At 47.6% G+C, this 16,057-nt stretch overlaps 1 protein-coding gene across 1 annotated transcript; it reads right to left on the minus strand.

The window, feature by feature from the left end:
• Window positions 1-12,975: 12,975 nt before the first annotated feature.
• Window positions 12,976-15,882, minus strand: LOC109774661 (F-box/LRR-repeat protein At1g06630). Its single transcript, XM_020333411.4, has 3 exons — window positions 13,933-15,882; window positions 13,693-13,845; window positions 12,976-13,593 (listed from the first exon to the last, which is right to left on the minus strand). The coding sequence occupies exons 1-3, from the start codon at window positions 14,899-14,901 to the stop codon at window positions 13,303-13,305; spliced, it is 1,413 nt and encodes a 470-aa protein (XP_020189000.1). The 5' UTR covers window positions 14,902-15,882; the 3' UTR covers window positions 12,976-13,302.
• Window positions 15,883-16,057: the final 175 nt, after the last annotated feature.

Below are 16,057 nucleotides of genomic sequence, written 5' to 3' on the forward strand. Positions count from 1 at the left end.
GATTTAGTACCTCCTCAAGCAGCATCAAACAATTCCATGCGTGCACCACAAATCTATACCAAGTTTAATCAGGATCTACTTTTCCAAATTAGAATTAGCGCTAGAGCGAGCAAGATCAGTGATATGGCTCTGAGACAGAGAAGGAGCGAACAAACTCACCCCTCTCGTGACCTCCCTGGTAGATGTGCCGCCGCCGCGCACGACAGAGGTAGAAAAATGACCGGTGAAGGGGGAGCAGGGCGAGCTTCGGAGGCCGGAGGAGGGCGGGGGAGGCCGGAGGGAGAGGGCGGCCCAAGGAGAGAGAGGGTGAGCGGCGAAGCGGCGCTTGGGCGGGCGGCCCGATGGGGAACAAAGAGGAGTCGTGCGAGGGGGGCGGAGGGAGCGATCTGGTGCGGGCAGGGGAGATTTTTTTTAGTTCTCTTTTAGTGGGCCCGAGGAGAACTAACCTAATTAGAACCTCTGCATCGGGCTAGTTTTTTTAGCTGGGTTGGAGCAAACTAGCTCAAACTAACCCCTCCTGTTTGGATACTTTGAGGCTATTTCAACCCAAACTAGCTCTAACTCAGGGATCCAAACAAAGGCTGTGTTTGGATACTCTAACTCAGTTAGAGGTTAGAGTTAGATTCTAATCCTGAACCAACCCTGAACTAACTCTAACCAAAAAGGTGTTTGGATGGCAGGGTTAGATTGACAATAAATGCTCTTTCTCAATCATTTGGCTACTTTGGACCCTATTACCTGCCGGATTTGGCGGAGCGAGCCCTGGCCGAGGCAGACAGGGACGCGCCCGGCAAGGAGCCGCACTGGCCCCTCGCACAGCCCGCCGACCGAATCCGCCATCCCTGTGCAAGGAGTCACGCTGGCCGAGACCGACGGGGACGAGCCGCGCAAGGAGCCACGACTTCTTACCGCGGGCGGATGGGCCCCATGGAGACGAGGTTGTTGGAACGGGAGGATAGGGCGGGGATGCTTACTGGCGGCGGACGGGAGTGCGGATACGGTAAGGCGCCTTCACGGGCAGTGCGAGAGGGGGAGGGAGAGGACGAGAAGCTTCGAGGAAGTGGGGAGGGATCTGCTGCGCGGAGAGCAAGAGAAAAATGTGTTTTTTAGTGGTCCCAAGAAAAACTAACCCAAATAAGCACCTCTTGGATGGGTTAGATTTTTTGTGTGGGTTAGATGCATCTAACCCAAACTAACCCTCCTGTTTGGATATTTTTAGGTTAGTTGAATCCAAACTAACTCTAACTCATGGAACCAAACAGGGCCAAAGAGGAGTAGTACTGTACATGCTACAGTCTGGACTGCAGCACGTTGTTTTTTATGGCCATATCACCACATTGTTTTCTGCTGCTGGTTCACTGGGCTGCCGTGGTTCGCACTCCTCCGACGTGAGTAGTAGTACTAGTACTTCGCCGACATGTGGGAGAGCCAGCATCCGGGTCAACGTGTCATGCACCAGATTAGAGTGTGGAACGGAAGGGGGGCATCACCCCGGTCATAGCGCCAGTAATTCATGACTATAGTGAGTAGTCATATCACAAGTCTTTCCAGCAGTAATGCACCGTCAAATCATACAGCCTGACCTTTCCAGCAGTAAGTAAGTTGAATCCGCTACTCCCTCACCCTCCTCGCCTCTCTGTCAAACCGCCTACGCGAAAACTGTCGCGCGTACTGCCCGGGAAAAGCCCCGCCCTCAACTTTTAACTACGCGAAAATAGTTTGAGCTTGTTCGTTCTATATAAATACTACTCCCTCCATTCCTAAATATAAGTCTTTCTAGAGATCTCACTAAGAACTACATACGGAGCAAAATGAGTGAATCTACACTCTAAAATGTGTCTATATACATCCGAACGTAGTCCACAATGAAATCTCTAAAAAGACTTACATTTAGGAACGGAGGGAGTAGTACTGTATGTTTATTCACCTGTATGAATGGAGGGCCGGGAAGCACAAGTGAACAATACTACTAGTAGTAAGTAGGAGTCGTACAGTTAGTCACCTTAAATAGAGAATTTCTTTTCTTTAATGCCACGTACACAAATTGAAACACTTGTTGTGGAGAGAAAAAGATAATCACTCCACTATATATGTACGCAGGGGCCTGAGCGCTTGCTTTACTAGGGTTGCTCTCTTCATTCTCTCATCCTCTCCAGATCTAAACAAGACAGCGGTAGCCACATTTTCTCTCTGCTCACCGCTGGTCACAGATCCGGCCGGATCCCTTCGGCCGGTGTATGTAGAGGACTAAGGTGCATCGTTCACGCGGTCATCGCTGGCGAGGGAGGAAACCCACAGCTGCCAGCGGGGCCCGATCCTCTGCCCGTGCTGTTCTCTCCGACACAGCGTCGGCTTGGGAGGTCCTCCGACCCTTCTTCCTCCCTGTCGTATTATGCACAGATCCGACCAGCCACGACCGACATCTCGACTACCCTCAGGTATAAGTTCTTCGAAAGCGTCCTTGCTCTACTGCCCCAGCTCCCCACGTGTCTGCATGTGCATCTTTTTCTACTTCCATCAGCTCTTCCAAATCCACCTGAATGTTTAGTATTATTAGAGGTAAAGCTACTTCATGCATTCGAATATAGGACTTGGTTCAAACAACGAAGAAAGGGGGGAAAGTCATAGCATGAATCTAGGACTTGATTCAAAGAGGAAATAACAAGGGGAAAGTAATAGAGACCGGATACCCAACCGGTCTCTTTGTTGAAAAGGGAAATAATGGGAAAACGCAGTACAAACTGGATAAGGAACGAATCTATTATTGGTTGAAAAAAGGATAGAAAGTGGCGGCTGGTGGACAAGTCAACAGAGTATGTCCAGGATTAGATTTGTTGCCCTCACATAGTAAAAGGTCTCCAAGATTAGATTTGCTGCCTCACATAGTAAAAGGTCTCCAGGATTAGATTTGTTGCCCTCACATAGTAAAAGGTCTCCAGGATTAGATTTGCTGCCCTCACAGAGCATGAACAAAATCGGCATCACCACTTTATGCCTCCTTGTAGGTACATTGTGCTGATGCGTCCACTGTCGCATGTCCTTATACCAACCTTTTGCTATTGTTAATGTAAGGGCGCATGTAAAATGAAGCGATCACACTGTTACCTTCAGGACATGTCTAACCAGTGTTATTGTTAGTTTAATGCCTCCAGTGATATGATGCAATTAAATTGTGTTAAAAATGGTACTCCTGCTGTTTTCCTCAGTATGATAAGTAAGTTGCTTCTTTACGCTGCTGAGTGACCTGGTGTCCCCATGGTCCCATGCCCTTAAACCAACTCTTTAGCTGCTGTTGATTTACTGTATCTGGTAAAAAAGCAATGCCACCATTAAAGTAATCCCATATTTGACGAATGTCATAGTTGATTGTAATGCTTCCGGTAACATGAAGCATTGCTGACGTTTTAAAATTTTTGTTGTCCTTGCGTGATTGACATGAACATAATTACGATGCTTCTTTTTATTTCGTGTATGTTTCATATATTCTTATTGACCAGCAACTGTTTACTTTCTATCTTTTTGTGCAGATAGGGATATCCATTTCACTTTGTTGCTATTGTGACCTTTTGGTGAACTGCACAAAACACTTTTTTGGAATGAGTGTTTTGTGCAGTTCAACTAAAATGTCACGTGGGCAACATCTCTCAATTTTGGTGGAACTGCACAAAATGGTGATTGGAGTTCCAAAATCTCCATCAAATTATGCTGGTAATCTCGTGCAACATTTTATTAGCTTTTGCAAGATGACCCGTCACCACAATGGCACTTTATTTTAGTGGAACTGCACAAAAGGATAAGCAAATTATAGTTGCACCTTACATGAGCAGGACAACCAACCTTAATGTTGCCGAATTTTAGTGCAACTACTAAAGAAGAACTTGCCAGCTCACGAGAGAAAGTACTTCTTGCTAGCTGAATGATGCAATCTTTGCTTCATTTCAGGTGAACTGCAAAAAAAGGCACATGAATTGAATCATGGAACTCCGGGCTGGCCTCATCCGAGTGGAGTTGCAGGTTCACCACATCGAGTCGTGGCGGTATAGGGACCCTCACACCGGTCAGTACTGTCCTTTATCAACATGATTGTGCTTTGTCATACTGTGCTAATGTTCTATTTTTTAAATAAAGCTATTCTATCGCAATCTTTTCTCGTTTTGGAAATAAAGTTTGCTTCAACTAGTACCACTATTATAGTAATCATGCTCTTTCTTATATGTGCAGACAGGAATACTCAATTACAGATGTTGTGATGGTCAAGAGCATTCGCCAAGTTCTTGGGTTGTATGACACGGCTAGCCAAGATGGATTTAATCCCGATATTCGGTTTATCAAAAGGCTCTAATGGGTTGGTTCTGAATCTTGCAAGCTGGGAATCAATGAGATGTGTAGGGATCTTTGTTGTACTTATTGTTTGAATCTTATTTGTTGGTTCTGAATCTTGCAAGCTGGGAATCAATGAGATGTGTAGGCATCTTTGATGTACTTTATTTGAATCTTATTTGTTGGTTCTGAATCTTGCAAGCTGGGAAACACGGCATGATGATGCAGAGGACAGCAACCATAACAAACAGTTCAAACTTGGTAGTATTATCTATGTGAAAGTGCGACAAATGTGCTGATCGTGTGGGTCCTGAGAATAATAATTCTAATTGTTGTGCATGTTGATCCTATGGCACTGATAGAACGAGCGAATGCATTGCTTGTTTTAAGAATAAATTTCTATTAAAGCTAATTAAATTTAAGTAAAGTGACCACTAACACTTGTTATTACAGTACCAATACAGACCCGCTCGTGAACCGACGTGTGGCCGGAATAGGTTTCTTAAGGGAGGCGTTTGAATGCGCTGAGGGTGCATGTTCTGTCGGGCGTGCGGCGGGCAAGGGAGGGGTAGTAACTTTTGTTGCATGTACACACTCAGTTTACTGTTGAATCCAGTTCCCCAAGAGCTGAAAAACGAACTGTTGTCGCCGCCTATCCACCTGTTCACTTGAAGAGACTCCAATGGCGATCCGAGGGATGAGCCTGCTGGATATGGACTTCAGCAAGCAGTTCACCTTTGAGTTCGCTGTTATGTCCCATGGCTGCACCAAGTTGAATGTGATGTACACCAACGATCCGGACTCGGTGAAGCTCTTCCTCGCCGAGTTCAAGCAGTACCTACAGGACGAGAAAGTACAAAGTCGCAGGACTAGACCTTGTGCCCATCCATTCGTCTCCTGACAGGGACCAGCGCATCGCGGTCGCCCAAGTATGCGTGCGGGACGAGGTTCTCGTCTACCACTGCTGTAGGGCCATCAGAGGTTCTAGAGCATTCGCCTGTTTCATCGGCAGCGCCAATTGCACCTTCGCTACGGTGGAGAGAAGGAAGAACGCGATGATTCGGCCATCCGGTGCAACAAGCTTGTCGACATCCAGAAGCAATACAAGATCATCAGCAACAGGCAAGAGAAGGACTCTGTGGTTGACCTCGCCGAGACCATCATCGACCCCTGCTACGCCAACATGAAAGAAGACAATGATACCAAGGACCTGAACACATGGGAGGTACCTCTGAATCTAGCCTACATAACCTACACGGCCAAGGACGCATACGCATGCTACGACATGTACAGGCAGATCTTGGACATGAGGGCGTGTCTGCTTCCCGTAACCGACGAGTACACGGATAGTCGGAGCGTCATGATCAAGCGTGCCAGGAGGGTCTAGATGTTGTACTTTATCTGTTTAAGCACCTTTACCATCTGAGTGTTTCATGCATTAACCTATGTGTCGTAATTATCTGTTTTGTCCGAAATATTTCTTCTAAGAACCCATTAAACTGTTTGCTTTTTTAGTGGATATTTGCTTATGTATGTAACTAGTTCACTCGGCTGTCGTGCTTTGAATCTCCTTCCTCCCAACATATTCCCCTTCTCAGGTGGACCCGGCAGGTCTTGTACACAGACATATGGGACCAACCACCTATCCATTTGTATTTCTTTATTTTGTTCAATCTTTCATCATCTTCCTATACAGCGGCTGCCCATCATAGCCTATGGCGTTGGCCAGGCCATCCCTCTACTCCCACACATTGTCCGGCGGCGGCAGCTCCACCGGCCCACCCTGCACCCGAACTAGTAAACCCTCGTACTCCCCTCCGCCTGCATTTTCCCCCGCTCCGGTTCGTTCGGTCCGAGGTCTCGATGTCGTCCTCCGCCTTGGTGCTCTCGCTGCGGCGCCGCCGTCTGTCGTTCCCAACATGGTCAGCAAAACAAGAGGAATCGGGAGACAACTATTCGTCGAGAGGCTGACAGTCCCGGGCCCACCAGGTCCATGGACTAGGTTTTGTTGTTTAACATGGGCAGCCCATGACATGTTTCAACGTTTTTTGGATCGAGCAGGTATCAAGCGGCCTCTGGGCCTCCCAACCTAGCTTGTCTATAACATCAGCAGCCCAAGTTATATTTGTTTTTTCAAGACGACACACAGCTCAGTTCTATTTTTCTATAAGAATGCAAAACTGAACATATGTTTTCCTTTCTATAATAGTGTGTGTCTATATATATATATATTTATATATTTATATTTATATATTTATATTTATATATATTATTTTATTTTATATATATAATAGAAACAACGTAAGGTTCCGTTAAACTTGTCGTTCGTCCAACCATTTTATAGACCTTCCCACTTCCTTTATTTTTCGTTTTAATTAATCCTATATCTGAATTTTCTCCCACTTTTTTTGATGTAAACTGAGTTTTCTCCTAGTACTTTTCCCTAGAACCAACTCAACTGTCCAACGTCTAGCCTAAAAAATAATAATACCCCACGTCCTATTATCTCATCAAATTAAAATAATATTTTATTTTGTAAAATGAAAGTTCTTACAATATAATAATAATAATTGTTTATATATAACTTGGCAAGTTAACTCCTAGTGATTGCGTACATAAGCTTGCAAAGATTTTACTGACCAATGCAGTAATAAACGTGCAATCATGTGTTTATGTTTTTATAACATTTCTCCGTCCAACCCAACATGATATTTTCACCCAGCCCAGCAAATCCGCGGATTTCGAGAAAAATGCAAATGGGCTTTAAATTCTACCATAATATATAAACGGGCTGCATAGATGCTACATCATTGTTTCACCTAGCCCACCAAATGGACTAAAGAAAACCAAATGGACTGGCTGACATGTGGGCCAGTAGGTCGAAGCCTAAGCACTTTCGCAAAAAAATAAAAATACAAAGGTAGAAGCCTAAGCAAGACATTGGATTTACATCCAACGGCCGGCATTCTTCTTCAATCTCTCGTCTTCTTCCCCCAGCGCTGCCGGGACCGCCTGCTCCAGCCTTCGGCGTCCAGTGGCGCTGTTTTGCGTGCCTTGCAGCGAAACGCTACCCCAACGACGGCCAGGCCATCCCTCCACTCCGCACCTCCTGTTATTCTCTGCCGAGTGTAGGCCCACCCCGCACCAGAACCAGTCAAGTTTCCCACTCCTCTCCGTCTGCGACTCCACTGCCGCGTCTTCCCCATCTCCGGGTCGTTCCAGTCTGGGGCCTCGCCGTCGTCCACCGCCTCGCTGCGCTCGGCGCGGCGTGGTCAACAAACGAGAGTCATCGGAAGAGGACTGTATGTGGAGAGCCTGACGGGTGGGACCCACGAGGTCCATGGTCGCACGCAAGGAAAGTTCCTCTTATTAAGTTGTTTCCTCCCCCTGACAGTTGGGACCCACCGGCTATATCTTCTCACGGAAGGAAGTGCCTCCTTGTTATGCGAAAAAAAACTATTCCTCCCGATGACAGCTGGGACCCAACAGATTTGGTGGCTGACTTGTGGGCCTACTAACCAGACGTGTACGCAGGGCTTTGTCAACTTAATCAACAAATGATTCTAGCAGCTGGACCGTTGGATATTAATCCAACAGCCGTGCTCCTTCTTCAACCTCTGTTCTTCTCTTGTCTCCCGTGGGCAGCAGTGCTGCCGCGCACCCGAACCAGTCAAGTTTCCCACTCCTCTCCATCTGCGACTCCGCTGCCACGTCTTCCCCATCTCCGGGTCGTTCCAGTCTGGGGTCTCGCCGTCGTCCATCGGCCTTGGTGCGCTCGGCACGGTGTGGTCAACAAACGATAGTCATCGGAAGATGACTGTAAGGGAGAGGCTGACAGTGGGGACGCACCATGCCCATGGACGCATGCATGCAACTGCATCCTTTTTACCCTAAAAAATAATGTTTTCTCCCCCTGACTGCTGGGACCCACCAGCTACATCTTCGCACGCAAGGAAGTGCGTCCTTATTACAGGAAAAAAATATCCCCCCTGACAGCTGGGACCCAGTAGCTATATCTTCGCACGCAAGGAAGTGCCTGACAGTCGGGACCCACCTGGTCGAAGCATACGTAGCGTTGTCATTCTGGTCGCGAACGTGTACGTACATACTGGTCGATCGGTCGCTCTGCAACGATGAATCGTGGTCGAGTAAGTAGCGGCACATGTCATAGTAGAGCCCCCCACGTAGCAGTTCGGGCTGTCTCGTCTAAACCATGTACACGTACATACAGCCACACGCCAAAAAAATACAGCCACGTACGTACATACGGGCGGGGTCTCGAACACCTACTCGCGCATACGTACGGCCAGGGCTCGTGTACATGGCTGGGTCGGAACGAGAAACTGCGTCGTCGTGATCATCAGAAGCCAACTGGCTTGGACGGAACAGCCGATCGAAACGAGGCCTGGCGTACCGTAGAACGGAGGAAATGGCCTTGTGTTCGACCGGCCACGGTCGAAACGGGATCCTGTTCATCGGGAGGAGTCTGGCGTACTGCAAAACGGAGGAAACGGACTTCTCTTGGACCTCCGACGGTCGAAACGGGGTCCTATTGATCGGGAGGGGTGTGGTGTACCGCAAAACAGAGGAAACGGACTTGTGTTGGAGCGCTACAGTCGAAACGGGGGTCCTGTTCATCGGGAGGGGTGTGGCGTACCGCAAAACGGGACTCCACGGGATACTGTTCATCTCCACCGTCGACTGCCTCCACGGGCTACTGTTCATCCACCGTCAACCTCCTCCAGCCTCCACCTGCGACTGTTCATCCACGGCGTCTCCCCTCCTGCCTCCACCAGCCATCGTTCATCCACGGGCTCCTGTTCATCCAGCCTCCACCGCTCCTCCACCGGCTACTATTCAACCAGCCCTCTCCACGGGGTCCTGTTCAACCACCCCTCCACGGGCTACTGTTCATCCAGTCCTCCACCGGCTACTGTTCAACTAGCCCTCCACGGGGTCATCCTGTTCATCCAGCCCTCCACGGGGTCTTGTTCATCCACCCCCAACCGGCTCGATCGGGTTCCTGTTCATCCAGCGGCAACGGCCTCTACTACCATGGGGTCCTGTTCATCCACCCCCCCCCCCCCAACAACAACGCTCACTGTTCATCAAGGGAAGGAGGCAGCAGGGTTCGATCGGCTTCAGTTAGCAGCAGTAGCGAAGGAATCACTCGGGTTCAGTTAACAGCAAGGGATCGATCGGGGTTCAGTAACGTAGCTAATGCAATCGCTCGGGTTCAGTTAGAGCCCAACGTCTCGCTCGGGTTCAGTTAAAGCGCAACGCCTTGCACACACGCGCGTACGTGTATGAGAGAAACGCACAAACCTCTGTGCATCGGTCGGCCCCGACCACCCACCGTAACCGGGAACTTCCCGATATTTTCCTCGTCCTTGCTTCTACCACGGTTTTTTCCGTCATGGACGGCCCAAAGAATGTCATGCAGCTGCGTCTCCGGCCCGCCCAGGACGAAAAGCCCATTTTCTGTCATGATTTTTTGTCATAGAAGTAGGAGCCCACCACATCTTTGATGATACCGGGTTTTGTCACAATTATCGTCATAGAAGTGTCATAAGCATGACAGGAAAAAAATTCGTTTATCCCAAAATGTCACGGATGTGTCTTTTTTTTAGTGATACCAATGCCATGCTAGCAAACCAGAGTGCCTTAGCTCTATGTATATTGAAAATATAATCAGTGAGAACATGTAGTACTATCAGTTGAGAAGGGTTTCTCGTTCTCAAAGTAGTTTTCCTAGATGAGAAGTGCGTAAGACACATGCAGGAATATATAGGAGTTCAAAATGTGATCTAGTCGCATAAGTGGTATCAACATTTGGGATTAAATAAATGCTTTACAAGGCGTTCCTCGTATATAAATCTGGCACCATAGACTTTTGGGTAATTTCACCATTCGCCTTGCCATTGAGTTGTGTTTTCCTCATGTAATACCGATACCACTGCAACGCACCCTTGAAAAGGGCATAACATTTAATCAAGGTAGTTTCACCCTCAGCCTTCAGATTGACGCTCCTCGATTGAAAAGATTTTGGAATCATTGTTGTGTTATACCATTCGATCTACAATAATATATGTGCAAGTGAATTTTGACATGAATAACATTACACATAACTCCTAGAGGAAGACACAAATTTGGCTTCTGTAGTTCCATGATGAGAAGATACGCACACACATCTGAACGATGACTAGGGTCATGGTTGCTAAGCTGGGCAGGCTGGTGATTTGGCTGCTGGAATTTGGGTAATTCAGGGATGCGCATCTTCCACCAAGCCCTCCATTGTAATTTTATGTTTTATCAGGAACTCCCCCAACAATATCTAGCAATTGCATCACAATTTCTTTGCAAATCTTCTTTGAAATATTAAAAACCAACATAGCATAAACTGGGTTGTCATGTGCCACGGCTTTCAATAGTCTCCTTAGCCCCCATGGATGAGGTCTTAGTAGTCCATTCGTTGATTAAAACACAAACTCTGTCAATTAGATGTTAGAAACAGTCACTGCGATCAACTCCCAAGTGAAGGCAGACCAAGATATACTTACTAGTGAGGGCTTCTGCCACAATCTTCAGTTCTGTACAAACCTCTGTTTTCACATCTTCTCTAGTATTTAGGCTTGAAAAGATATTAGACTTTGCTTCGCTAACAAGCTAACCTAAGTTGGCTCAGTACATATCTAGAACATTCCATAGTGACACGGTGTTCGATGCATCCGCTCTCATCAAGATCAGGGTATCGCCAACAAAGAGCAAGTGTGAAACTGACGGTGCACTGTAGGAACGAAGTATGTCTACCAGAGGGGGTGAATGGAACATTTAAATTTTCTTCGAGAAACTTGGAACCTCTCAGAACACAACAGTGGAAAATAAACTAAGCAGTAACTTTACTATGAAAGAAAACAACTTGAAACAGACATAAATGTTATTGAGACAAAACAAGTACGGAACCGAAGATAAATTACATGAATAAAACACAACAAAGAATAAACAACTGAAAGTATTTCAGGGTGAAGATGAAACCAGTGATGCTCGATGGCGACAAGGTATTTTGGTAGACTAGTTCACTCTTCTGCAAAAGAGTTACGTCTGGTTGGAGGGACTCTGATTTAACACAGAAGACAAACTCTCTTCATCCTATTCTCCTCGACAACAAGTTCGTCTACTTGTGTCGATTACTCGAGGTAGATATTTCAAGCGATCTCCAAAACCTTCACAGACTGTCTTCGCGAACTACAATGACTCTTGGTTGCTGAAAACTTTGACGCCTAACCGTCTAGAGAGTTAGCAACTCTCAATAGTAATAGACCAAGTGTACTGAGGTTAGATCTCTGTGATGCACAACCACTATCTAGTTTTTGGGCTCTAGGGCTTTCTCTCAATGGGTTAACTCTAAACTTTCGGAGAGAGGGTTCTCAAACAAACTGTCAAAATCACACGGAGCAGCCAACCATCTCGGTTGGAATGGGGTGGCTATATATAGCCAGAGCGATCCCAAGGAGGGGTGACCATTCAGGACATGACATTCAGCCAATGGCCAATCGACATGTCTCTACCGGTCGGATTTCAAATGCACCTGACAACTTTATATCAGGAACAAGTAAGGCTGACTCCTTTGCTGAAGTATATCTCTCGCAGCCCAAAAGATCAATGTATCTCGCTAGCAAGTAATGTTTTGAGGCTGAAAGAGATTTCTCTTTACTCTCATAGGTTTCGGTCAAGCATCAGAGAAACATAAGTTTTGAAAAACTCTACCCCTCTTGATAGTACGGTGGTCCTCTGACTCAAATAAGAGAAAAAGGGCTACAAAAGAAAATGCTATGTCTTCTCTCGGTCTTCTTTCTTCTCGACTGCAGTCACACGCACGGACCGGGTATTGAAACAATTGCTTCACGTCAACAACTTTTAGGGTTCAGTCCCATCACGCTATATCTTTGTTCTTTGAGAGCAATCTTTTGGTAGTGTGGTCCCGTGCGTTCTACGTGTTCCGGTTATCCTAGTATCGGCATTGCATGAGGGCTACCTCACCATCTTGCATCGTTCGGCCGTGTACTTGGTTTGGTGGTTGCTTTATATATAAAGCGGGGTGAAACTATTTCGAGATTCTCACATGGCCCTTTGACGAACAATGAAAAATTGTACCATTTGTACTATAACTTGCTAAGGAAAAAATATTGAAGAAATAAATTCCAGATATCAAAAAAAATTGCGTGGATAAATTTAGATAAAAGTTAGCCAAGCCAGATATCACAACCAGACATTTCTAGAGATATAACGACATTTCTGGAGCTGATATGACAACAGTTAATGCTTTCAAAGGTCAATAGCTGGATGCCATCAAACTTTTATAGCTCCTGCGCATCTAGCATATAATTTGGCTAGTCACTAAGAGAATATGAATGCAAATAATGACAATATGCATCCTCCTGTGCATCAAACTTAACTACATCAAACTAAGACATATATGAATGCAAATAAACAAGTTCAAACAACTGGGTTAATAATGCACTAAGAACACAATGCTGGTTGGAGGTGCCTTATAGATCATTTTGCAAACCTTACCAGTTTGCTATATTCGATTACATGATCCCAAAATTTATACCATCAGATAATGTTCATCTAGGCTCAAACAGATCCATAGCGTTTGTATAACATGGTAGACACGCTTCTTCAAATTAATTTCTCAAGGAGTCGAAGAACTCATAAAACTAGGTATCTTTATCCAACAAAGCTAAAGTTTCTCTGAAAAGGTAGTATGGTTCACCAAAGAATTAGGAAATTTTCAAACTTAATAAAACACTGAAGCTAAATGAAGCTCGGCAATGAATTAAAATGACAGTTAGCAGCTCTGTGACAAGTTAGATCTTTAGAAGTGCCCGGAACAGGACTGGAAGAGCTCACTGATGACAGGCAAGCCACTTCTTCCTTCAGGGACTAGAACATGAGACTCCACCAATTACAATCATCCCATCATGCAGTGGCACAAAACTGGATGTTGACATTCCTGGAAGCTTTTCTGAACTTCAACACCCTGCGCCTGAACTTGGCCTGCTCAAGGCCATCCATGGAAGGCACAATTGTCATCATCTCCAACATCTGAGCCTTCTTGAGCAGAAGCTTAACCAGATCCAATCCACTCTTGCTCTCATCAATGTACTCCATCCTAATTTCCCTGAGATTCCTGACGATCATCCCTCTACCACCAATAACACGATACTGAACTTCACTGTCGCTGCACCGTCTCCGCTTGGACTGCGATGGCTGCAACAACAAGCAATCACATCATCGGCATTAACATCATTTCATTGCAGCAGAGTTACCACAACAGTAGATAGAAGAACTCAAGGGTGTATATCTCACCACGACCGACACAGAAAGTTCTTGCACATTGGGGCAACTCGTAAGCAATGGTGCAATGGACAAAGCACCTTCTTCCCTCCTCTCTATTATGCATGCCAAGCGTCTCACCTTGTCCAGCCTCACCTTCGACCATTCCTCAGGACGCGCAAATTGCTTCAAATTATTCACATATACGTGGTTAGATTCCTAAAACATCAATTACTTCACAAGATGAAGAAGTTCTATATAATAATAATATACCTCAATGCACCAGGACGAAAGCACTAGGCTCCGTACGTTTCCAACCAACGCAAGCAGCTCTCTGAGATTAGGCTCCAGGAGAGCTTGTGGCTTCTCAATGGCCAAAACGACTTCGTCCAAGGAATCGGCGCCATTAATCATGTGCCTGTTCGCCATCGCACCCGAGTAGCGGAGAGTGCGCAACGCCGGCATCTCAGAAATGGCAACAGACGACTGCTCCGTCCACGAACAGCTGGCGATGTCAAGCGAGCAAAGCTGCGGCGCGCCGGCTAGTCGGAGTGCACCGATGTGGCACTGTTCAAGGATCAGGCAGCTGAGCTGCGTGCAGTGAGAGCAGAGGTCTTCGAAGAAGTCACCGCAGCCAACGAGCGAGACGGAGGCGAGGTGAAGGCGGGAGAGGCGGGTGAGGGGGCAGAGGGAAGGGAGCGGAAGGGCGTTGTGGTCGAGGCGAAGGGTGAGCGCCGTGAGGTCGGTGCAAGCGAGGAGGGAGGGAGGGAGCACGGCGAGGCGGGAGCGAGGGAGGTGGAGCTCCAGCTGCTCGACGCCCCGCGCCGCGGCGGCGGCGAGCCAGGAGGCGACGTGGTTGGCCGCGGAGGCGGCGAAGGCCTGGTCGAAGAAGCCGTCGAGCGCGAGGCGGAGGCGGCGGAGCGGGTGGCGCCGCGAGCCCGCGAGCGCTGCGGCCGCAACGGCCGCGAACGCCGCCCTGCGGCGGGGCGCGGCGGGGAACGCCGCGGCGAAGTCGAGGTCGAGCACCGGCGCGGTGGCCACCGCGCCGCGCCACCGGCGCGAGATGGCGGACGCGGCGACGGCGGACCTGAAGGGCAGCTTGGAGACGATCAGCCCGAGCACCGCGTCGGGGAACGCCTCGAACGGGTCGATGCCGCCGCCGCCGCCCTCGCGGGCGGCGGCGTAGGCGTTCGCGTAGGTGAGCCCCGCGGCGTGGTTGGGTATCAAGTGCTTGGTGCGCATGGCGCCCCCGGCGATCGGAAGAGGGTTTTTCTCGGAGCGAATCGAAGGCGAGGCGCGGCGGCTTTAATGGCTTCTCCGAGGGTGGCTAGCCGTCATTGCGTGCCGTGGCGGCGAGCAGGAATGGCCGGCGTGACGAACGAATCGCCAAAATCGGTGGGTTTCTGGCTTGGTTTCCGCGTCGCGGCCGTGCGCAGCGCTTGGGGGTTTCTCTTTATCCAGTCCGGGGATGGCGCGGGACGTGGAGGCCTGGGTAGCGTAGGGCCGTGCGGCTGCGGAGAAATTTCCCTTTTGTTTTCGGCAAGGCAGGCGCGCGTACAAACAAAAAGGTTTCCGCTGCGGCGCACCTTGGTTTTGGACGCTAGTTTTGGGGTCGGTTTGGCTGCAGCGCTCACCTGGATCACGAAGCAACCTCGGTTGCTGGACACGTTTGAACTTGGGAAATATCTGGCGAACGTTCGCCAGGGGCCTAATCCTGGCGAACACCGCCAGTTTTCTCTGAAAACCACCCAGCGAATTAAACAAATGCCACCGCAGCTATGGGGGTCTTTGAACTTTGAAAAATCTCTCTGCTCCTGGTGGTTGCTCGTATTGAACGTATAAGAAATTTGCAATCGCACTCAAGATGGCAAAAAAAGTGGAGTCAATTCTGCCGCAGAAGGCAGAAGATGTTTATTGCACGAGTTATTGACAGAGATACAACATTGCCATCAGTTACCGATTTGATGTTCTACATTTTCAGTTCCTTTCCCTGCCACATTCAATCCTCCTGCTTTCCAGTTTATAAGGTCACCCTTTATGAGATTTAATTTTGACGATGAATTAGACCGATAACATACAGAATAATGTGACTTCAAAGTCATAACATTAGAAACAATTTTCTAATACAGATCCAGTGGTACATCTTTGGTGACAAGAACATTAACTTACTACTATACCAACTAGATCAACTTACTAAGACCTTTTCCCACAAAAGAAAAAATAACTTAATATTACCTCTACATCAAAATACAAGACGTTTTGGCAGGCTAGCCTACAAAAACATCTTATATTTTGGTACGGAGGTAGTAATTCTATGTTCACATACAAAATACGAGTACTAATACTGGAGTCTTTTTTCAAAAAGGGAAGTATGATATTCATCTTTCAGAGGAAATAT

The sequence above is a fragment of the Aegilops tauschii genome, chromosome 6 (genome assembly GCF_002575655.3).
Source record: "Aegilops tauschii subsp. strangulata cultivar AL8/78 chromosome 6, Aet v6.0, whole genome shotgun sequence".
NCBI lineage: Eukaryota > Viridiplantae > Streptophyta > Magnoliopsida > Poales > Poaceae > Aegilops > Aegilops tauschii.